The 23,976-nt window shown below is 39.8% G+C and overlaps 1 protein-coding gene across 1 annotated transcript in view; it reads right to left on the bottom strand.

Annotated features, from left to right (window-relative positions):
* Window positions 1–1,324: 1,324 nt before the first annotated feature.
* Window positions 1,325–23,976, bottom strand: part of TMEM132E (transmembrane protein 132E) — a 304,419-nt gene continuing 281,767 nt past the window's right edge. The window contains exons 8-10 of the mRNA XM_072136232.1: window positions 9,560–9,839; window positions 5,733–5,924; window positions 1,325–3,999 (exon numbers count right to left, since the gene is read on the bottom strand). Of these exons, the coding sequence (XP_071992333.1) occupies window positions 2,929–3,999; window positions 5,733–5,924; window positions 9,560–9,839 (1,543 nt within the window). The 3' untranslated portion in view covers window positions 1,325–2,928. The remainder of the gene's footprint in view (window positions 4,000–5,732; window positions 5,925–9,559; window positions 9,840–23,976) is intronic.

The following is a 23,976-nucleotide window of genomic DNA, read 5'->3' as shown; positions in this document are numbered from 1 at the left end:
ATACAGCATGGAATAATAAATAACATCACGGGAAAGTAAAATCATTAGAACTGATGGGGAGCCCGAGCTCTTCATTTGTGCATTCAAACTGCTTTCTGCTAAGTTCAAACTTTCAAATACAAACTGCTATGCTACATACCATTCCTGGCATGCAATTGGATGACCTGAAACATGTGATTAGTCACATGCTTATGACATCACTGCAGGTCCTGTAGCTTTTTACATGCTGCAGGGACTGATATTCTCCTGCAACTGATCATGAATGTACATGTGCTAGTAATCCCTCCTAACAACACCCACCATACTTCTCCTATCTCCTCCATCTAGCCACAGATTCCCATGGTAACCAAACAAACAAAGATAGCAATATGGAAAAGGTAACTGCTAGCTTGTAGCCTGTTAGCTGCTTATATTGGCTTAGTGCAGAGCTAGGCAAAAGTTTTTATACTTTACAGTTGTACTTCAAAGAGCTATGTAGTCAGTAGATGTTAAAAAATATTTTAAATAAAACATTGATTTGTGGGGAGCACATACTTTTCATACAGCCCAGAACCCACGGTAGTCTTAATCCATCCTTGACCAACAGCATTAAAATCAACAGAGAGCTGTGGTTCCTTCATAGTTTTTGCCTGCACCGAGATGTTTTTTTTTTCTTCAATTCGAAAGCAGTATAAATACGGTACCTACAAAGGACCTCAGTTCCCTTATGGAATTATGGGCTTTTGGATTGCCAGGTCTCCACAGAAAATAATCTCATTGTGTATTAGAATTTAAATTAAGCCTACAAGTATAATTTTGCTGCAGATAAAAAACATGTATGTAAAGTCTTTTGAAGTCAACGTTACCAAACAGCAGAATACCATATTTTCTACTTAGAAAAGTGTTGTATAACAATGTCAGATTTAGCAGAAACGTGCACCCTGTTGATAGATCTGAATGAGGGCAATGTAATTAATATAGTTATATCAAAAGTCACCCTGCAGGTACTTTAACACAAGGACAGCCTCTGCCTTCCTCTATGTACATACAAACAAGAGGAAATTATGTGACAGTCTCAAGGAGCTCAACAATGTTGAGCTTTATAGAGTCGGCCATGTGCTGCAACTGCGGAGTCAAATGTGACATGTGACAGATTGTACAGTCTGCCGGAAATTGGAATGAGTTATCTGACAGCAGTTGGAATACTCGCCTTTTCATGTCTGGATTCACATTTGTTCCCGTTTCCTCCAGTAAAAGAGTCCGCTTTGTAACACATAACATAACATAATGAAAATCATACTTGAAATGTATTCAGTGTATAAAGATAATAAAGAAAACAGCCAGAACTTTGGTGCACTGCCAAACTTTATTTTCCCATATATTCGTTGAGGGAATCATTTGACATAAATGGTGGTTAAATTCAAGACATACATGTCTTATATAAGGAGAACGTTCTATGCACCCATTCATCCTGCTTGGGAACAATATACCCCCAACAAATGGTCCCCTGATTGTAGCAGATGTGCACTGTCCTCCATACTTGGTGGCACCTGGAGTATCCGTTAACACAGGTGAGTGGTCTTCTGCCATAACACTCAATGTATTTATCCAAAAAGCCAAAAGAAATAAAAAATCAAAATAAAATGGCAGTAGTCCTATAAGTGTTAAGGATCCGTCAGAGTATTAATGTCTTATTACTTTGAAAATATATAAATCACATCCTGGTAAACTAAAACTGGAAATAAATGCATGTTTGCATATAATAAAATAAAGATACATATACAAGGTTTAGGGTTTGTTTGAAGAAATCCTACTACAAGAACTCTTCAGACTGAATGTTGCGCGATTTAAAGACTGACTCATAGAATCAAGGATTCATTTTTGAATGGTTTAGCTGACTCCAAATATTTGAAAGAAAGAAAAAAAGTTTCCCTTTGCAACAATTAATTATAGTCAATTTGTGTGGTTACATGACAAACAAAATGCTGTGGCTCAAAATGACGAAATAAACCCTAAGCATTCTGAGTAAGCAAGTATGTGTCAGTAAGACAAGTATTAGCTGCACTCTTATCCCTTGTATAGCCCAATACCAGAAGTATTTGAGTATATGTTTCTGCCATTACTTTATCTCTTAGTACTAGCCCATTCATAGATAGCTACACTCCCACACTATGTTTTGCCACAATGTCACCTATTTAAGCAATATATGAACCATATTAACTGCTTATATCCCCTGAGAAAATTCTTGTCACATGTGAGGTGCTTTTTGAATCTGCACTTTTTGTACTTGTTATACTACTATATGATGCTGTATAATTGTTACAGCATGTTAACGTAATTGAAGGTTATTTTTTAGATGTTTTCACTTTCAGATTTGTTCAGCAAATTTTATTTAGAGTGGCAAACTTCATTGTTCCCCGATGTCTCTTAAATCTCCTGTTGTGTTTTGTTTCATCAGTTCAATGGCCATGTTTAACTTGTGTACGTTTTATAAAATGTTTTTGTTTCACAAAAACAATAAAGATTTTATTTTTCTCAAGAGCTAAAGAACCAGTTCTTCTTTTGTGGTTCTTTGTTTCATCAGAAACTTAAGAATGGCATAGACTTATGTGATATATGAAGCAGTTTGGTATGCAGGATGCCAAGTGATACTCTCATCTCCTTCTAAAAGAATAACAAGACATGGGTAGACAACATGCTCCCTTCTCTTGACTAGATGTGTTTAGAAGAAAAGCGAAGAAGAAAAAGACAGACAAGTAAATGTCTTATGTGACTATTGGTATGAAGGAAGGAAAAGAGGTGAGTGGCAGTGTGTGTGGGTTTGAATACATTAATATAGAGACGTAAGAGGGAACCTATCCCATTCCTGTGTTTTGCAGGTAACAGCATACATAATGGGTGCATGTTTGCCCATCTTGTCCATTACAATAGGCCCAACAAATCCTAAGGCTATGCCATGTCTCTGACCCTCCTGATATAGTCTCTGAGTTCATGTTGGTCTCTTAGTCCCATATCTCGGCAGACCCACTCAAGATCACATTCCTCTGCTCCTGGTACTGCATCATAAACACTACCTTCACTAGGCAAATTAGTAAAGGTAGTAAATTTCACTCTCTTGCGTTTGGATGTTGGAGATGAACTTAATGGGTCCTCACTTGCTTCCCTACTGGAGCCACCACCACCAGAGGAGCCATCTCCACGTCCATGAGACTGGCTTTGCACACTGGCCTGAGAACTACTGTTACTGCTGCTGCCTCTTGCTTCCCCTCTACAGCAAGAAGAATGATGAGGTGGCAGAGTTCCTGCTTCTAAAGGATTTCCTGGACTTTCAGGTTGTGGGGATAATTCTCCTCTTGCCCTAAGAGGCTGTCCATTTCCAAGAAAAACCCAGTGGTGAGAATGATCAGGATTGGCCTGGCCCTCTGGTGGAACCCGTTTGTGTCTGTATTTTAGCACAAACACAATACAGTTTATAAGGAAGACCAGTATAGCAAGGCAGAAAACTCCAAGGAGAGCATACATCCCAATCTCCAGGTCTGTTAATCCTCGTGGTAATTGAGGATAAACTGTAGGAATTGGTAAAGAATATTCCCCGGTAGCATGTGAACTGTGCTCTTCAACTGGCGTGGATAGAGTTATCATAGAAGCTGTTCTTGATGTTTCTTTGCTTTCATGCACAGATGAATGTGGTGGAACATCAGTTAGGAATTTTCCCTGTTCACCTTCCCCTCCTGGTTCAAGTGAACCAAACACAACATGAACCAGAGCCATTGATGTAAAAAGTACACTTTTTCTTTTAGTCTTTTGGCAGCTTTCATTAATTATCATTTCTGCCCTGAGCAAGGACCCTGTTCCTTGCTCTTCTCCAGCGATAACAAGGGGAAAAGCACGTTCTGGGCTTACAGATACCACCTGTTCATCTAAGCTTGTGACAGCTAATGTGTAATCCTTGGGATCATAAAGTGACAGTGGCGCAGAGGTTCCATCACTGAATGTGAGCCAAAGGTTAAGCAGACCTTCCTAAAATGAAAGAAAAACACATATATGAGTAATAAATTTTATAAAACACAGCAAAATGTAATAATTCCTTTATTTATATAGCGCACACAGATTACGCAGCGCTGCACAAAGCATGTCAAATTGGTCCCTGTCCCCATGGGGATCACAATCTAAACAGCCTAACAGTATGTTTTGGAGTGTGGGAGGAAACCGGAGGAAACCAACGCAAACACGGAGAGAACATACAAACTCTTTGCAGATGTTGACCTGGGTGGGATTCAGACCCAGGACCCCAGTGCTGCAAGGCAGAAGTGCTACTCACTCAGCCACCGTGCCGCCCATAACATGTATTAATTATCAATATTTACATGTAGAACTAAGGTCATAGCCTTGAATGTGACCAGGGTCAGTATTATCAGTGAGGGCTCCTTAGATCTAAACCAAGAGAACGCAAATTAAAAGGCCAGCTAGGGCCTCATGAGGAGGAGGTGAGGTAATGCTTTGGCAGGAACACAATTAACGGAAATCTACCATGAAATCAAGCAGGATAATCCTGGGGCACTTACTCATAGATCCAGGCACTATGATTGTGTTAACCATCTTACATTTGTTATCCATGGCCTCCTTCCTTCTAAAATCTACTCTTAAAATAATGCTAATGAGTCTGGGGGGTTATCCAGCGCCTCTTTGATCTGGTTTTACAGAGTGTTACACTGTCTCACCTTACTCCATGATCACTTACCACTTGTGCAGAGTGCTTAGAATAATTTTAAAAGATGATTTTAGAAGGAAGAAGGTCATGGATAACAAATATAAGAATATTACCACAGTCACAGGGTGAGATTTATCACTGCATTTACAACAGTTTTCAGCTGTAGAAGCAGTGAAATAACGGCAAATTCTTGCGCAGTGCAAGACGTTGCAATTACTATACCAAGTATGCCACCTCAACGCCATGTTCTTTTGAAAAACCAGTGACATGACATAGTCTTTCCTGGTGGGTGCCGTGGTTTAGCCTCTTGATGTATTCGGAGCAACAACGGGAGGGCATGGCCACAATCATACGCTGGCGTTTCTGCACCAGTGTATGAATAATCTCCCCCACAATGTCTGGATCTATAAGTAAGTGTTCCTGGTTTACCATGCTTGATTTTGATGGTAGATGGTCAGAAGCTAATTTTAAAAACTACAGAATGTAATGTTAATGCAAAGTGTGAATTTGGTTGCGTACAAAATGTATAGGTTATGTTATAAAAGCGAAACAAATGTGTGAAGGGTCTGGTATCTCAAATGCCTCAAAAAAAGTTATATATGAATGTAGGGAAACCGATATTTTCTATAAATTCCATAAACATCTACAATGATTTAACAATTGTGTGAAGAACGGTCCTGCCAAATGTATATCACTTACAACATAGAATGGAAGATGAAATAGACTTTTGGAATGTTTTTCTCTTTTTCATACAGTAAAGCAAAACTTCAGAGAGCTATAACCAGAACTGGTTATACAAATTCTTTAATGTTGCTATATTACTTTCAGGATTATATTTATCTGCTTAAAACACATTCTAACATTGTAAGTGCATTCAGTGATAGCATCTCGACAAGCATGCATATTTATATAGCCCTCCCGCTGCTAAATTAGAAACCACCCTTTGAAATAAAAGCTTATTTTCAGACTGTTCAGTAAAAACACTATATTCTACATTACACTGTAGAAACTCTCCACATTGTTACTCAATGGGGTCACTTACTTGCTTTGGATATTTTAACATATGCTGAGCTGTTGTCTTTGCAATTATAGTGTGGCTGTTTCCGGGGCTGGCATGTAGAGAGAGGGTCAGTCCTGATATCACCTGTGCCTGGAGCTCCACAATGCTAACCTTCTCCTCAGTCACTGTGATTGTAGTCTCACCCAGCACTGCTTCCATAAGTGGAGATACCACCTGTCCAAAATTAGACAACAAAAAGACAAAACAAGATGAAGCAACTTTCTTACAATCTCAATATGTCACAGTATTTAGCAAATTAAAGTGCTACTTTATAGATGTCCACATATATGCAGTCACTTCCCATATTATAACAGCCAATAAAGTCTGTTTTTAGATAACTGGGTGCGCAGAGGGTCACCCCAATATTGCAATGAAATACCACCACTTTCAACATGTTAAATACTTACAAATGTATCATTAGGCAAGCTCCTTATGACAGTCTGTCTTTGGAGCTCCTCTGCTGATTTATTAAAGGCAATCTACCATTTGTTTTTATACATTATAAACCAAACATACCTTGAGAATGCTGTAGTGACACTGATGCAGAAACATATCTTATATAATCACTGAGTGGTTTTGCTGAAAAAATAATCATAAAATTATAATAATAAGGCTTTGTCGATCCTGTGGCTGGACCGGCGCTTCTCCTCTTACCCTAATTATGCACTGCTCGGAAGAATCATCTAATCACTTTGTTGTCTGTGACAGGCAGAAGTCATCAATCCCTGCAGCAATTTGCTGTGTAGGAGTCATCCAGCTCAGGTTGATTAGTCCTCTGTGGACAGTTCAGGAAGCTCTGTGTAATGTGTTTATGCACAGCAGCCAGCATGCAATCCAGGGTCCCAAGGTCCTGAATTTTATAATAGTTTTTTGCATTAAACCACTCGGATCAGTGATTAAACAAGATATGTTTCTGCATCACTGTAGCTACAGCATTCTCAAGCTATGTATGTTCACAATACATAAAAAATGGTAGATTTCCATTTAAAGTGGATTTGGTCCTTGATAAATTTGCTGGCAGTGTCTTGTAAAAAGGGGGTTGTTTGCGATAGTCGCATGAAAAGTTTTAAAAAAACATCAAAAATCACAGCACATAAACCAGGGTGGGGACTGGAGTTATTTTAAGCCAAAACTTATGCCTAAATGGAAAATCATAATAGATGAATTTAGTCCTTTTGTGAAAAAATGGCTATGCTAGTTTAATGAATTTGGTGCAAGCAGGGTCCATATAAAAGTGACTTTGCACTGTCCTATGTTTGGAAAGTTGCAAAACAGCATTTGCACCTGCAAATTCTCCAAAACAACACCACACAGAGAGTAAAAGTAATGATACACCACCTCCTATAAGTAGGAGGCAGGGTGGTGAGAGATGCTGCGATTTATTTTGGCGAATATACCAATACTAGCATTTACTGTGTCCATTGCACATTTCACCATCCACATTTATTAAAATAAAATATTCTCTACAACGGACTTTCTGTTTCAGGTAGGGAGTCAGACTTGGCCAATAACTTTAATAAACCCTATATACTTGCATGTTTAGATTAGTCATGCATGCACATGATCTAAATATGGAGTGGAGACTAAGGCTATTTTTACATTTGTGTCTGAGAAAACTGTTAGGAGTTTCTGTCACAGATTTGCTAAAAAGCAGGGACAAAAAGTTGTGTATGGAAAGTGTATTTTAGCCTGGTGAAAAAGAAACATTTTAATGTTTAATCAGTGGGATTATTTGGGTTGCAGTGATGTAGGATATTGCACAGCTCCATGGTTTCCATTTTTTTATTATCATGCTTGTGTAACACCGCTACCGGACATCTCTACCATAAGAACACAGCATTTTGAAATCCTTTGTGCTTAACCCTTATGCTCAAGACATCACCATCAGGGCCGGATTAAAGGAGGGGCTCATGGGGCTCGAGCCCCGGGGCCCCCACCACTTTCACTTTTTAAGGGGCCCCCACCAGTTTCGGACAGTCAGCGACTTAGCTCAGCTCTGTGTCTCTGTGCACAATGCGCAGCGGCCGGTGGCCGCTCGCAAAGCACATAGGGGTCTAGGATGACAGCTATGTCAGTGAGACACAGCTGCCTTCGCTGGGGGAGATCACCAAGATCGCCATTTTCTACAGGGGACTGGCGGCTATAGTCTACAGGGGGCTGGTGGCTTTATACTACAGGGGTCTGGTGGCTTTATACTACAGGGGGCTGGCAGGCTATATACTACAGGGGGCTGGCACGCTATATACTACAGGGGGCTGGCAGGCTATATACTACAGGGGGGCTGGCAGGCTATATACTACAGGGGGGCTGGCAGGCTACTAACCTCCAAAATAATTGTTGGAAGGGCCCCCACCAGTTTGCGCCCAGGGGCCCCCACCACCCTTAATCTGGCCCTGATCACCATACATGATGTATTATTGCCCAGTTCTGCTGAATTTAGTGAGTTTGTCACCATTCATTTAACCTTAGGAAGGGAGTTAGGATTGCTACAATTGGCCATGTGTGTAATATAAAAAGGTGCACTGCACTAACTAAAAGTTGGGAGGGAGAGGAATATAAACTTGGCAAAATGAGCCAAATTCTAGCATAATTAGCTAAACTGCTGATACATTTTCCGGTGTAAACTAAGCCAACTATAAGGAGGTGTAAATGTAGACTAAACAGCCTTAAACTGCACCAGATTTAGTATCCAGAATTGAACACTTTCAGGATCCATCATCAAAATATAAAAAAATGCTTATTTCCAGCAGTGAACCCGCAATGGAAAGTAGAACACAAATGTCCACACTTCCACTGTTTTTGCCATTTCACAACTCACAAAAATTTCAGTAAAAAGTGATTAAACGATCATACATTCCACAAAATTATAGCAATACAAAAAGGCAATTTCACGCCTCAAATAATGAGACCAAACACAAGTCTGTACGCTATAGTTTTTCACAAAATGGTCAAATGAAGAAATTTATTGTTCATACAGAAAGGTTTACATTTTAAAAAATCTATTAAAACATATTAATACCTAAATAAATTTGGTATCTCTGTGATTGTGCTAACCCAAATAATAAAGAGGAGGTGTTACTTGGAACAAAGTTTCCCGCGCCGCGGCCCGTCTTCTCTGTGCGCCGGTTTCATTACACCGGCGCACAGGGAGCTTCCGGCCGGCCGGAAGCTCCCATGCGCACCATCTCTCAGCGCTTACAACGCTAAGAGATAGGGACGCATGGGAGGAGCCGTCCACGTCGTGGACCGGAAGCTCCCTGTGCGCGGCTTCCGTGCCCCTGTAAACAAACAGGGGCACGGATCGAAGGGACCGCGGCGCGGGACATCGGCGGCGCCGGAGGGGGTAAGTACATGTTTATTATGTTTAACTAGCCTTCCCCAGCCCGGCCATAAAAAAAAAGTTAAACCCGGATAACCCCTTTAAGGGGCTAATTTTATCTCCACCGTCATTTAAAATCAGAGTAAAGTTATTTTCTGTATCACCTTTAGGTTATTACTGATTGCTTTATCACTTGTTTTGTTACCAGTGTGCTTAAGTGTCTGAGATTTGCTAGATGAAGGTTTCATGAAGCTTAAACATTGCACATAGATGAATAAAGAATAAATAAAAGCCATTTTTCTGTTTGTCATCTACTAGGAATTTTGATTACATTGAGGCTAGTACACTTCTGCTGCTGCTTAATTCACTGTACTGTTTCCATCTGTTCTGAAGGTTGGGCCTAGCATTCTTCACTGACTGACACTTCAGTTTAGGTGGCAAAATGTAGGTGGTATGAAATTTAGACATAATTTCATTTAGAAACACTCACTTTGAAAATAGTTGTACCAGGTTCTCTACCAGCCAATGTATTACTGTCGACCATTTCTGCTATTTTTGGGTCTTCCACCTGCATGAAATCATTCACCAGATCGGTAACCTCCACAAGCCAATTTGGGCCCAACATTGTGATAACCTGGTCGTTGCCTTCAGAAGATGTGGTATGAAACTGGGTAAAAACTTGTAGAGTTGCATGCTGATATTGAAGAGTGCAACCTCGATTTAACTTTCTGTCTTCTTCATCATCATCATCGTCACTGTCACGTACCGACCTGCCAACATAACAACATACATTTTTAATTACAAAGCAACCAGAAATGTTGCATTATAAAAAAATTTAAGACCATAAACTTAAACTTTTTAATGCAATTTTACAGAAAGTACTAATATTGCTATGGAAAGTCTACCACTTCAAAACCACCTATCAGTGATAGATAAAATAATGTCTATTGGTTTGGCAGGAAATGTTTTTAAATGGGTTGAAAAGAGGCTGAAGGATCATATCCAGAGATTTGTGGTCAATGATTCCTACTCAGAATGGTCACCAGGGTTCTGTGCTCAGCCCACTGTTATGACTTGGCCACACTGAGTGTTTGGTTATCCGTTTAGCACACTATAGTATGGAGTGGTATGGATAGTTAATATCTTCAGACACACAGGATAAATGTGGTGCACATTACAGCAATGAAGACCCTGCAACACTTATGTGTTATCTGCACAGCTTGCTATGCATCTATTTACCCCAGCAGGTGGCAGATTAATTTTTTAGATAACTTTTTGTACCATTTTAGTTGTATAAATATTGTCTTTTGGTGTTATCTATTCCTTGCTCTTGCCCCCTGCTCTTTTTTGAAAGTGTTGATGGTGGAGGAAAACACATTCTTGTGCAAATTACCAAAAAAACCTACTTACTGGCTTTAAATATTTCTTTCACACGAACTCTCCCCCTATGTGTTTTTCTTTAATCAGGTCATGGTTTGTAAATCTACACCAGTTCCTGACTTTAATAACCCCGGTCATAAGGGAAATATAGCCCACCTGAAGCACACTTAACTGCAACTACGCAGCATTCATGTGATCCCCAGGTTGGACCACAGTGGCATTCTTAGCAATATACACAGGGCTTACTGAAGATCAGGAAGGCAGAGGTCATAAAAAACTGTTTTGTCTTTGTCTGAAAGTTGTCTTAGCTGCACAAATAATAAATTATAGTCATCCTTATAAATGTAAATGCCTGGCATGTTAAGTCATCTAGCGATTGGCAAGTGGTTCATTTTAATACTTGAAACTTTGATGTTTTACTTTTGAAACTATTGTTGCCATTTTTCATTTCTTTCAAGTGCCAGTGAAAAACAGAATTCTGTATAGTTGGTCTACTAAACAAATAGCGAAAATGTAGTAAGAATCCTGAACAAAAACGGAGTGCTCAGCATATGCTGCTGAAGTGACAAAATGGGTTTTAAAAGACTAACAGGAAATAAACAACATGAGGCACAAGAGGAATACAATCAAGCCTTGCAAGGCGGATAAACATAATAAAAATAACAAAGTAGTCGAAAGTCCTGTGCATGTGTATACAAGAGGGAAATAGATAAAATAGTCCAAGTAAGCAAGGTAATTTACATCTGCTAGCTTCAACAAAGCCATTTGCGGCTCCTCTATATCTGGTATTTTTATTTACAATCAACGGTTAGTGCATTAATGTTGCTGGACCAATTAGGGGAAATTACATTAAACTGATTTGATTTCCCTTGAAACAAATTAACCAAATGCTTTGCAGGATTTCATTCCATAGCAGCTTCTAGTGGTCTGCAATGCTCTTATAGTGGCACTTGAGGAAAAAGAAGAAGGACTAGGATATTAATTCTTTCCAGAAAGTCATGTACCATTCACAGTATAATGACAGTAATTATTTTTATAGTTAATAGAATCGACTTTAGCTGTATATTTACACAGCAATGGCCACATCCTGACTGCAGTAAAGAAAACTGCTGCAATATCAATAAACTTTTGGTTAAGTTGTGAAAACATTTCTATGGTTTTGTGATATGAAATAAATAATATCTGCATAATGTATCAATTACTAAACCTATTTGAGCAGACCACTCCTTTATCTAGGCCACATCTATTGAAATAGAGTTAAAATTTTTGGATGGAACCATTTAACAAAGTTTCTAGATGACCCCTGTGTACATGGAACATATGTGACCCCTACTTTTTAACTGCATATTTAGACCAAATATTGCAGTCGGGGTGCCAATCCACCAGTACAAAAAAAATCCAAGCTGATATTTTGCACTTAATAAACAGTCTATAGGGCCCTCTGAAGCTAAAGTATATACGTGTATAAAGGTTAATACAATTTTACTACTTATTATTAAAACTACAATGGGAAAATTGGCAGAACAGCATATTTTTTCACATTCCTAGTTGTCGGTCTTCTAATGAAACAAACAAAAAACATGTTATTAATAAAATAATTTATGAAGTTAAAGTTAAAAATTGTTATGATATGTAAGCAATTCAAAAGGTATCGGCCCACATTTATAAAAATATTTGCACCATTTTTCTGTTTGACTTTGCACGGAAAAGAACGTGAAAACTGTTTGCACATGTATTTATAAAGTGTTTGCAACTGCACTATGTTCTAAAAGACAGAAAAAATGTGCACCAAAAGGAGCATGTTAGTCCGAGTTTGCGCCACATTTATTACTGACATGTGCCACAATTCTGTCTGCACCACAATTCTGCAGCGTGAACCAAGTGCACCAAAAAAAACGGTGCACACTTTGATGCAGAGCATGAAGAACGTGCACCACCTTTGATGAATTTGGCGCAGCCTGCACACTTCACAGGCAAACCACACATAGTACAGACTGCACTAGTTTTGATAAATTTGGGCTATCATCATTTAAAGAGGAGCATAAAAGAACTGCAAAGATTGACCTGGACATGTAGGCACCAGTGACCCTCAGTTATGAAGGGGTTAAGCATTGTAAGTGTACATAAACTCTCAGGTAACATTGATCTCTTCTTAAATAAAATGATTAAAAATGCAAGGGAATATGATTGGAAAGCTGGATTAGAACAGGATGTATGAGTTGCTATTGTTCTGCAACTCTGTGTATTCATTGGTCTGTTTGTATGTCCTTTCCGTGTTTGCATGGGTTTCCTCCGGGTTCTCCGGTTTCCTCCTACACTTCAAAACATATTGGTAGGTTGATTAGATTGTGAGCCCCATTGGGGTCAGAGACCAAGTGACCAAGCTCTGTGCTTCTTTTTCATACACATTTCTTTCTATTCGTCCATATGTTTTTTTAATCCTTTATCTAAAGACTCAATGTTGTGTGTGCTCTAACGTTCGCCCTCTGAATGATATTCCGCTCTCAGATGAGATCTAACAGGTGTTCAGATGATTATGTCTTCAAAGATTTTATCAAATGAAAATAGAATTATTTAAATTAAGTAAAAAACTGATACTGTAGATCTGGTGTATAGTATAAAAAGCTGACATCTTCTCAAATTGACAACAGCACATCTAAAAGTTACTTAATATTTTACGAAAGAGAACATAATTTTACCAGAATATGATAAACCTGGGGCACTTACTGATAGATCCAGGCACTGTGACTGTGGCTATCTTCTTATATTGGTTATCCATGGCCTCCTTCCTTCTAAAATCAACTTTCAACTTTATGATAATGATCAAAAAAGGCTCTGGGGGACATTACCTGAGCCTCACTGTGCCGCAGCTGCACAGACTGAGAACATTGTGCAGGAGCACTTCCCCCTCCCACTGTGTTAGATTAAAGCAGGCAAAGGGAGGGGGGCAAGAATTTTAATGGGTCAAATTATCAACAGTCATAAGGATTTAGGCACACAAGCTGCCACTAACCTGTTATCCAAGACAGTTATAGATCACAATGGTGTACTTTTTTTATTATAGAAGACCTTACAGAAGGCCTGCTATCCATGTACTTTTATAGAAGTTAATGGCTCTGCAAAAAAAAAAAATTCTCACATGGTGCTAGAAACCAGTTTTTTTGTTAATATCTACCAACCGTCCACTTTTTTCACAGCTTCCTTTACAGTGCTAGACTTACTATAGATCCATTTTCTGTTTTTAAAGGAAACTATCAGCAGAAATTGACCTAATAAACCACTAATGCTGTCAAGTAGATTAATCAGTAAAACAAGTTGTGGGACAGTATCCAAATTTGCCCAATCTGGACCTGCTTACATTATAATGGAAACCTGCAGACCCTGTTGCATGGATCCAGGAAGATACAATAAAGGAAGAAGCATCAGCACTCCAGAGTGCTTCTTCCTCTATTGTGCCAAGTAAACACCTTCCAGTTTGTGTAAATTTTCAACCAATATTGAGGCATCATGCAGAAAATAACCTTTAAAGTTATGTTCTCCTTGCCTAAGGCTACATTCACACGATGTATGCCCGCCGTAAAGTAGTAGGGCGGGCCTACATCGGCACAGGGATCAGGGGATGACCAGAGCTCAACCCCACCCCTCTCCATAGGAATATACAGCGCACAGCACCGTATTCCGTAGAAAGATAGGAAATGTCCTATCTTTCTATGGGCTAAGGAGCGGTACGGTGCCACACGTATGCGGCACCGTACCGCTCCCGTACAGGGTCGTGAGCCAATAGAAGTGTATGGGGGGCGTATATACACTGTATATACGTCGGCCATATATACGTCCCCCATACATTCGTGTGAATGTAGCCTAAGACTGTCACCCATGCCATATTTGAAGGCAATGCATCCAGGGGTGAACCAATGTTTTCTGCTGCCCGAGGCGAGCCATACAGAGTCGCCCCCCTCCCATATATATAACATATCAGGCAGTGTCAGGACCAGATCCATCATATTGGTTTGGTGTGAAAAAAAAAAGCCATGTAAAATAGATGCAGCGTGCTGCCATGTAGTATAAAATGCATACAGCGTGCCACCATGTAGTGTATAATACATATAGCATGCTGCCATGTAGTATAAAATGCATTCATAGTACCTCCATATAGTATATAATGCATACAGTGTACCACCATGTAGTATAAAATACATAGAGCTTGCCACCATGTAGTATAAAATGCATGCAGAGTACCTCCATGTAGTATAAAATGCATATAGCGTTCTGCCATGTAGTATAAAATCCATACAGCGTACCGCAACATAGTATAAAATGCATACAGCATGCTGCCATGTAGTATAAAATGCATACAGCCATGTAGTATAAAATGCATACAGCATACAGCCATGTAGTATAAAATGCATTCATAGTACCGGCATATAGTATATAATGCATACAGTGTACCACCATGTAGTATAAAATACAATGAGCTTGCCACCATGTAGTATAAAATGCATGAAGAGTACCTCCATGTAGTATAAAATGCATACAGCGTTCTGCCATGTAGTATAAAATCCATACAGCGTACCGCAACATAGTATAAAATGCATACAGCATGCTGCCATGTAGTATAAAACGCATACAGCCATGTAGTATAAAATGCATACAGCATACCGCCATGTAGTATAAAAATGCATACAGCATACCGCCATGTAGTATAAAGCTAAAATTTGCAATTATTTCAGCTCTTCTATGCCACTGACCAATACTGCATATACATACAGCATATATACACATATACAGAATATACAACATCTACACACATGAGTATACATACACATATATAAACAGTATATACAGCATAACACACACTGCACATACATACAGCAAATATACACACACACACATGTTCCAGTCCGCCAGTGGGCAGGTAGATATGCCAGCCAGGGGGCGGGTTGATTTGCCGGCTGGCCAGGGGACAGGCGGGAGCATGACGCCGCCTCCACAGCCAGCGGGAGGTGCGCCGCCTCAGGCGAGATTCTCAACTCGCCTCACGGCAGGTGCGCTCCTGCCTGTATCCTGGGGCACAGCTGGCTATCCTGATGTTCATTATGTAAATCACAACAGAGAGGGCTTTCAGAGGCAGGCAGAGCTATAATTCAGTGCTGAACTTTACACCTCTGTATAAACTTTATAAAACCAATTCTCAAAAGCGGATTTTCTGGATGATGCCACCACTCTAGTTCATAAAAGAAACATGATCTAAGCTGCTTGACAACATACTAGTTCACATTTAGTAGGTCAATTTCTGCTGACAGGTTCCCTTAAAGTTCATTAATTTACAATACTTGAATCCCTGCATTTTTGTACTTAAGTGCAGTACTTTCCTTTTTTACAAGCATTTATTGTGTGAAGTGCTATCATTTACTATACTTTGTATCCACAATTCTTTACTTTTATACCTTTTTTGTTCATTGCTTTGTCCCTTGGCATATATTTTTAGTCAAGTACTGTACTTTTATGCTATTTATTTTCTAAGCACTATAGTCCAATTATACCAGAGTTTCTATTGTTCAATGCTTAATGTGTATGCCAGCATTGTTGCTAAGTAATATACCTTTATACAAGCATTTTTTGTTGTTAGTACTATGATTTTATACCGGCATTTTGACTTTTCACTTCAATATACATCCAAGCTGTCTTGTAAAATTGTAAAGCATTACATGAATGTGTAGAGGTTCCCCCTTCATGATTTTTAGCATTATCCATGCTTTTAGTATAATTTATTTACAGATACGAAAGCCTCTCTGGAGCAGACCGATGCTTCAAATGGATTTTTGCATTCATACAGCACCTGCTCCTTTGAGGCTGGTGTGTGCATGTTCATTACAGATCATGCTCCCCAATGTTTCAGCTTGGCCGAGGCTAAGGAAAACTGTAGACACAGGTTGTGACCCATCCAATAGTTGGAAATGCAAAGGATTTACCATTACTTTATAAAATGATAGATTGTGTGACATGATATATTTAAAAGCCAAATATAGCTGCCGTAAGGAAAGAGTTAATAGCGAAAAAATGAAGCTATTTCTATTTCCTCTCGTGAAAAACAAAGTTACTGATCTTCCCCCTGGCTGAAATCACTAGAAGGCAGCGGTGCAGAAAATTGAAGAGGAGAAATTGGAATTTTCTTATGTTTAAAGTACCAGTGCGTAGCCTCACAGTGCAATGGGGAACACGGGAGTGCGCTCCTAAGGCTGCGTGTACCTGTGACTATAGTGCATAATGAGAGCACAGAGCTGCCACTTTATAGTCACTAAAGGGGAGCTCTTTTCAACCTAATAATGTGTGGGATACTCATATTATATATGATTCTGCATGTAATGACTATATTTGCACTCTTACTACCAAAGAAACTTGCAATTTTTTAATTTTTACTAACTTATCAGAAAAGAAAATGTGACAATCTATTTCTACTTATAGTGTAGTCTTTGTAAAGGCAAGTCAAGTATTGCTGATGCCTTTTTTTTAAACTTCCTTATCAGATAATGGGGCATATTTATTAAGGGTCGAGCAGTTCACTTTCATTGAACTGTTCGCTGTTTTCGTAATTTGCACAGCTTTGACAGGTATTTAATAGGGGTTTGCGCTGGGATTGCGTTGCATGCGATCAGATTATGGCGCAGCTGCGCTGCCTTCCATCGGACAGAAATCAGGGGGCGTGCTGTCAGATTATCTGACCGATTCAGACTGAGCACGAGATTAAGATTCAATTTGTGTTGCAAGACAATGCACTTACATACACCGGGAAGAAGAAGGTGAACTCCGGCAGACCTGAGCAGGGAAGTGACAGATGAATGATATCAGGCGCACAATCTCAGTGAATCACGGCACAGTGCAGTATCGTCTGACAATGCACTTTCTGGGTAAGTAAATGTGCCCCAATGTGTGTTATGTCTAACAAATTTTGACAGATATTTAAATTCTCAAATGTCTAAAAAGGAAAAAAGAGGTATTTCTCAATTAGTTTATTCTGTATTTAACAGAATACCTACATACTTACCTACAGCAAATAAAACCAAAGTGAAGACCATTGAATGGTCAAAAGATTTTCAACAACTAATAATAAAAGTGAATACAAGAGTCTTTAATATATCTGTACTGATGCACTGTACTGACCATGGAATAAATGGGACAGGTCCACCATAGTAAGTGCCACATGCCACTCTCTGATGGCAGACATCTGCTCTAGATAACAGAGGAAACCTTTTTATTGTCTTTGCCATTTTTTTTGCTGCACATACACATATACAAAAGCATTATACTGGTCAGACATCGTATAATGGTCATTCATGTTGATAATTCTTTATGCTTTATAATGTTGAGGTCACGTAGTGCTTTTGACTTGAGCTGGAACGTGGGAAGATTGGAAATAAAGTTACCAGAATAAAGTATATAACTCCTGAAATGTATAAAAATGATCAGTTTTACCCATAGATTAGTTTATTTGATCCATACAGAATTAGATGATAGCATATTATTATTAGGTTTATTACTATCCTCTATACAATATTAATATAACACACCTACATAAAAGAGTATAAAACACACTTACATAAGAGAGGTGTTTACCATGCTGACCCTATTGCACAGTATGTTATTATGGGTTGTGTATAAGTTATGAGACCCTGTATATGTATCCTGTATATGTAACCTGCAGCCAGTTATAAGTTTGTGGTTTCATACACATTTGTAGGAGAGAACATTGAAGGGCACATTACAGCTAAACAAAGGCTTCACTAATGTCTTTTTATTGTAATTATCCTTTATGTATCAATAGTTGTACATTAAATGAAGCCATTATTTGTCATTTTTATGATTTGCCAGTGGGAAACATTAGACCAGCCCAGGGAAAAAAGGGGCCAACTGAAAAGATCAATGCATGCATATTATATTGATTTTGTGATGAAATATGAAAGGAAATGTCATGAAGGAGAGGACTTAATGTGCAAGAGAAGTCACATGAGTAAAGGGTGTATATTGAAACATTGTTCAAGCGTCTCACTGGTTATGGTCGCATTCATTTTTTTAATTACATTTTTAAAAAATATTTTTGAAAAAATGTATATTTTAAAATGTGGAACTGTAAGAAAACAATCTCTCTCCTGCTGACTAAAACAATGAAATCCTATGGACATATAATGGTGTTCACTTCGATTCCACTGTTCCCTGAAAGGAAGTTTGGCCTATTTATTTCCGTTCCTGTCTGCCTAACCGGTCTGCAGGACACATGATAGAGGTGAGGCGTGCAAGAGACACTTATTTTCATGCAGTTCAGCCTGTCATGAGATATCATCACAACTGTTATTTTCTCTATCTCTCTGAACTGTCTGTTATCAGTACCATGATTCTTTAGCAGAGCATCACAATGGCAGCTATAGACAATACTGACTGGAAGGACAGTGTAACAGGACTGCCAGCGTGTCTACTATAATTATGTTACAAGAGCTATTTAATTATCTGTAATAGCCTTTCTGGTACAGTCCATGCGGTTTCATCATCAGGGGAACCTGTTTTTGAGGTGACAACCTATACAGACAACAAATAAAGCTGATAGTTTTCATGGGCCCTCACGTGATCACATGACTCAACTGAAAAGTAGGTTGAAGGATCCCAAGAGTGTATATGGATGGGAAAAATTAATATATAAATTGGAGGGATAGGGACAGGGCCGCATCTGCCATGAGGCGAGATGAAAATCTCACCTCAAGTGGCAGAATGCGGATCCCTGTAAAGGGCGGCAAAATTCGCCGCTCTAATGTGGGCGATTCGGGCGCCTTTAATGCCCGAATCGCCCACCAGCTAAATAAATCGCGCATGTCTCTTTAAGACACAGGCGCGATTTATATGCGGAGTGACACAGCGCCTTTCCGGCTGCTGTGTCGCTCCGTTCTAAGCAGTGACACAGGCTTCATGACGTCACGCCGCTTGTGTCACTATGTGGAGCCGCGGCTCACAGAAGAGCCGCGTGAAGACCGGGGCCGCGCGCCGAGGGAGCAGCTGCCTGCAGGTGAGTGTGATTTTTATTATTTTTAATGCACTTTCATTAATTCTATTTGGCTAATAAGGGGGAGTGGGGAGGTGTTATGTTATCGTGGGAGGGGGGGGGAGTACTGTATATTGTATATGGGGCCATAATTGTTTTATACTGTAAGCGGGGGGTGTATACATTATATGGGGCCATAATTGTTTTATACTGTGGTGGTGGGAGGGGGGTGTATACATTATATGGGGCCATAATTGTTTTATACTGTGGGGGGGGGGGGGTGTATACATTATATGGGGCCATAATTGTTTTATACTGTGGGGGGTGTATACATTATATGGGGCCATAAGTGTTTTATACTGTGGGGGGGGGGGGGGGGTATAGATTATATGGGGCCATAATTGTTTTATACTGTGTGTGGGGGGGTGGTATATATTATATGGGGCCATAATTGTTTTATACTGTGGGGAGGGGTGTATATATTATATGGGGCCATACTTGTTTTATACTGTGGGGGTGGTGGTGGTATATATTATATGGGGCCATAATTGTTTTATACTGTGGGGGGGGGTGTATATATTATATGTGGCCACACTTGTTTTATACTGTGTGTGTGTGTGGGGGAGGTGTATATATTATATGGGGCCATAATTGTTTTATACTGTGGGGGAGGGGTGTATATATTATATGTGGCCATACTTGTTTTATACTGTGTGTGTGGGGGGGGGTGTATATATTATATGGGGCCAGAATAGTTTTACACTGGGGGGTACTGTATATATTATATGGGTCCATAATTGTTTTATACTGGGGGGTTACTGTATATATTATATGGGGCCAGAATTGTTTTATACTGGGGGGGGATGCAGTATATATTATATGGGACCAGAGTCATTTATACTGGGGTGGGGGTGCTCTATATATTATATGGGGCCAGAATAATGTTATACTGGGTGGCTGTATATATTATATGTGGCCAGATTCTTCTTTACCTTAGGGGGGGGGGGGTTATAAATTTATATGGGATCAGATTTCAGCTGGGGGGTACAGTATATTACTAAGCTGGGGGTCTGTATATGGGATACAGTATATTACTAAGCTGGGTGGCTGTATATGGGGTGCAGTATATTACTAAGCTGGGGGCTGTATATGGGGTACAGTATATTACTAAGCTGGGGCTGTATATGGGATACAGTATATTACTAAGCTGGGGGGCTGTATGTGGGATACAGTATATTACTAAGCTGGGGGGGCTGCGTATGGGGTACAGTATATTACTAAGCTGGGGGGCTGTATATGGGGTACAATATATTACTAGGCTGGGGGCTGTATATGGGGTACAGTATATTACTAGGCTGGGGGGGCTGTATATGGGGTACGGTATATTACTAAGCTGGGGGGCTGTATATGGGATACAGTATATTACTAAGCTGGGGGGCTGTATATTAGGGGGTGCTATATATTCACATTGGTAGCACTGTATGTAAAATCATGTAACATAATAACAGGGTGGGATATATTAGTCATAGGATACCATAGATTACTTTACATCATATAAGCAAAATGTAAGGGGTCTGTATTACTAAATTGGGGGTGTTGTATATTGTTTGGTGCTGTGTATGCTATAATTCCAGTAGAATATTTATATATAATGAAGGGATGTTTTATATGTGAGGTCACTTGTGTTGTGAGGGGTACATATTATTTAGGAGCACAGTGTTGTTATCCAGGAGACTTCATACTGTAAGTGACTGTGGTAATTTTAGGGACGCCGGTTGGAGATGCTGCACGGAGCTGTAGATATCTGGCCGTGAACTCAGCTGTGAGTGAGGGGGGGGCCTGGATAGGGAGATAAGGATAAAAAAAATGTTAAAGAGTTTAATTGTTTTTCAGGGACCCTGTTTTCTTCATGGTTCCCAGTTGATAAAAAACCTGGATGTATGCACAATGATACTAGAATTAATGGATGTGTACAGCAAGTACATAGCAGGAAAAAACTGCACTCACCAATTCCAATGTCAGAAGTGAAAAACTTCCTTTATTGAACATAAAACATACAGGGAGGTAACTCTGTAAGCCTTGGTAAGGGGCCATTTCACGCACTATGGCTCTTTCTCACGCCAATGTCCCTGCCCACACACATCATCGCATAAATACACGTGATCACAGGTGGGCAGCGCCACACTGAACCTTCAACAATGTAACTAACGACCTGCAACTAGTTTAACTAGTATCAACAATGCTAACTTCCACGCCATACCGTGAGAATGCATCAAATACATGAAAACAGATAATGATAAAAACAAAGGTGGGTGGACTACAAGTCCAGGAGGCAAGTAGGGTGCCTAGTTACGGACCGGAACGTGGAATTCACCCTCTCCAATAAAACAAAAAAAAAAGGGCACCTCTTAAATCTAATTTGTACTAACCTTTGCTTACTGTAGTGGGGAATATGCATAGATATCAAGCAACATGCGGAATGAGAAGTCTTCCTTTCATGCTAAGTACCAGGTATCCAGTAACCCACCATTTTATCAAAACTAGCCGGGGTAGTCATGTGTCTCAAGTATATGCTTTTTCTATTTTGCATATTTCATATACCTCAATACCGCAAATACGAAGGGGGGGGGGGGGAGAAAAGAGAGCTAACAATACCCACGGTTCATAGGAATACACTCAATTATGATCATTAAGTCCCAGGGGTCCCAAAGCTCCAAACTTAATGATACATCTACTCTTCTGTTGTAGGAGAAGTCTAGAGCAGTCCCCTCCCGCTGCAGTATAACTGACTCTCTCAAAAACCCCAGGTCAGCCCCATGTTCTCTCTGAACGTGCTCCACGAGACGAGAACGGACATTCCCCTTCGTGATTGATCCCTGGTGCTTCCTGAGGGTAAACATCTACCTAATGGTGAGTTTGTGTGCAAGAGCCTTAGGCTGGTGCTGTCCCATAATGCCTTCACGTTAGATGGCAAGTGGTTTGTCCAGAGAACCAGCACGGCAATGGGTACCCCAGTTGCTGGTACCTTTGCGAACATCTTTTTGGCGTGCCTTGAGAGCTGTCATGTCTTTTCTCTGGACAACCGCTATGCATCGAACGTGAAGGCATATTACCACTGTGTGGATGACGTGTTTATGGTATGGGAGGGTTCTGACTCCAACTTCCAGGCTTTTGTGCAATATTTGAATACTAGCAAACATCTGTTTTTGGCAACAAGAGCCTGGAATTTCTGGATGTACTTGTGGTGGAATCAGAGGGAAACATACCGCATGTTGCTTGAATAGTCCGGAAATAGGCGCGCCTCCTGGGACTTGTAGTCCACCCACCTTAGCTTTTATCATTACCTGTTTACATGTATTTAATGCATTCTCACGGTATGGTGTGGAAGTTAGCATTGCTGATACTAGTTGAACAATGTTTTGTAGATGTTGCAGGTCGTGAGTTACATTGTTTAAGGTTCGGTGTGGGGACATCGGCCTGAGTAAGCGCCATAGTGCGCAAAACGACCCGATGCTGAGTCTTGCACAGTCGCTTCCCTGTATGTTTTATGTAAAATAAAGGACGTCTTTTCACTTTCGACATTGGAATTGGTTAGTGCCGTTTTTTCCTTCTAATTTTACTTGCTATACACCTTTCATACTGACTGAGCACCATCAGAAGGTCCAATACCGAGTACAATGGTCCCAGCCCACAGTGCAAGTGTGTGGCTTAAGAAATCCGTCGGGGCGAAGATAGTGCCCGCCAGGTATATCCTCTCCTGTATATCATTTAATGGATGAGTACACTGCCCATAGTTTCCACAGATAGCACATAACCATCATAAATGTATCATAGTATCGCAGTAGTCATCTATCCAGGTAGATATTCCTTGAAAAGATGAAGCTTGTAGCTAAACATGGTTTGGCACTGACAAAATTTTCTGCAACAGGGACCCCCCACTAAGAGGTTTGGGATTAAGCGGTTAGATCCTCAGGTCGCAGCCCTCAGAGTAGTTAAAAATTAAAACTTGGACACTGCAATAATGTAGGCATAGTAGAATAGTCAGACAAATCCTAGGACACAGTCATATTTGAACCTTTATATTGATAGAGATAGATGATTTAGATATTCCTAAATAGATTTTTTACTTTCCAGCAGAAGAACAAAATGTCAATAATGTTTAATTACCAGAACCCTGCTAGAACCCTCTGAGGTATCTGCTAAATTGATTTTAAAGCCAGAAATGTTTTTTTTTCATGTAAAGTCACTTCTAGCTTATTCTCTGTACAGTTCTGATGTTGCCTAAGCCTCCATTTGTCTTTACTATGAAAAAAATGTCTAAAAATACACATTTACTTAGTCACTACTGTAGCTACTAACTGGATAAGAAGGCATTTACTAAATAAGAAGTGATGTATAAAAGTCCATACAGGACTGGACCAGCAATAAAAACCCTCTTGATGAGAAAATTTCTTTATGTATAAAATGTTGCCACTGCATGAAAAATTAAACATTGTAGG

This window comes from Engystomops pustulosus, chromosome 2 (genome assembly GCF_040894005.1).
Source record: "Engystomops pustulosus chromosome 2, aEngPut4.maternal, whole genome shotgun sequence".
NCBI lineage: Eukaryota > Metazoa > Chordata > Amphibia > Anura > Leptodactylidae > Engystomops > Engystomops pustulosus.
Note: the sequence above shows the minus strand (reverse complement) of the source record. Positions and strands in the feature narration are given on the sequence as shown.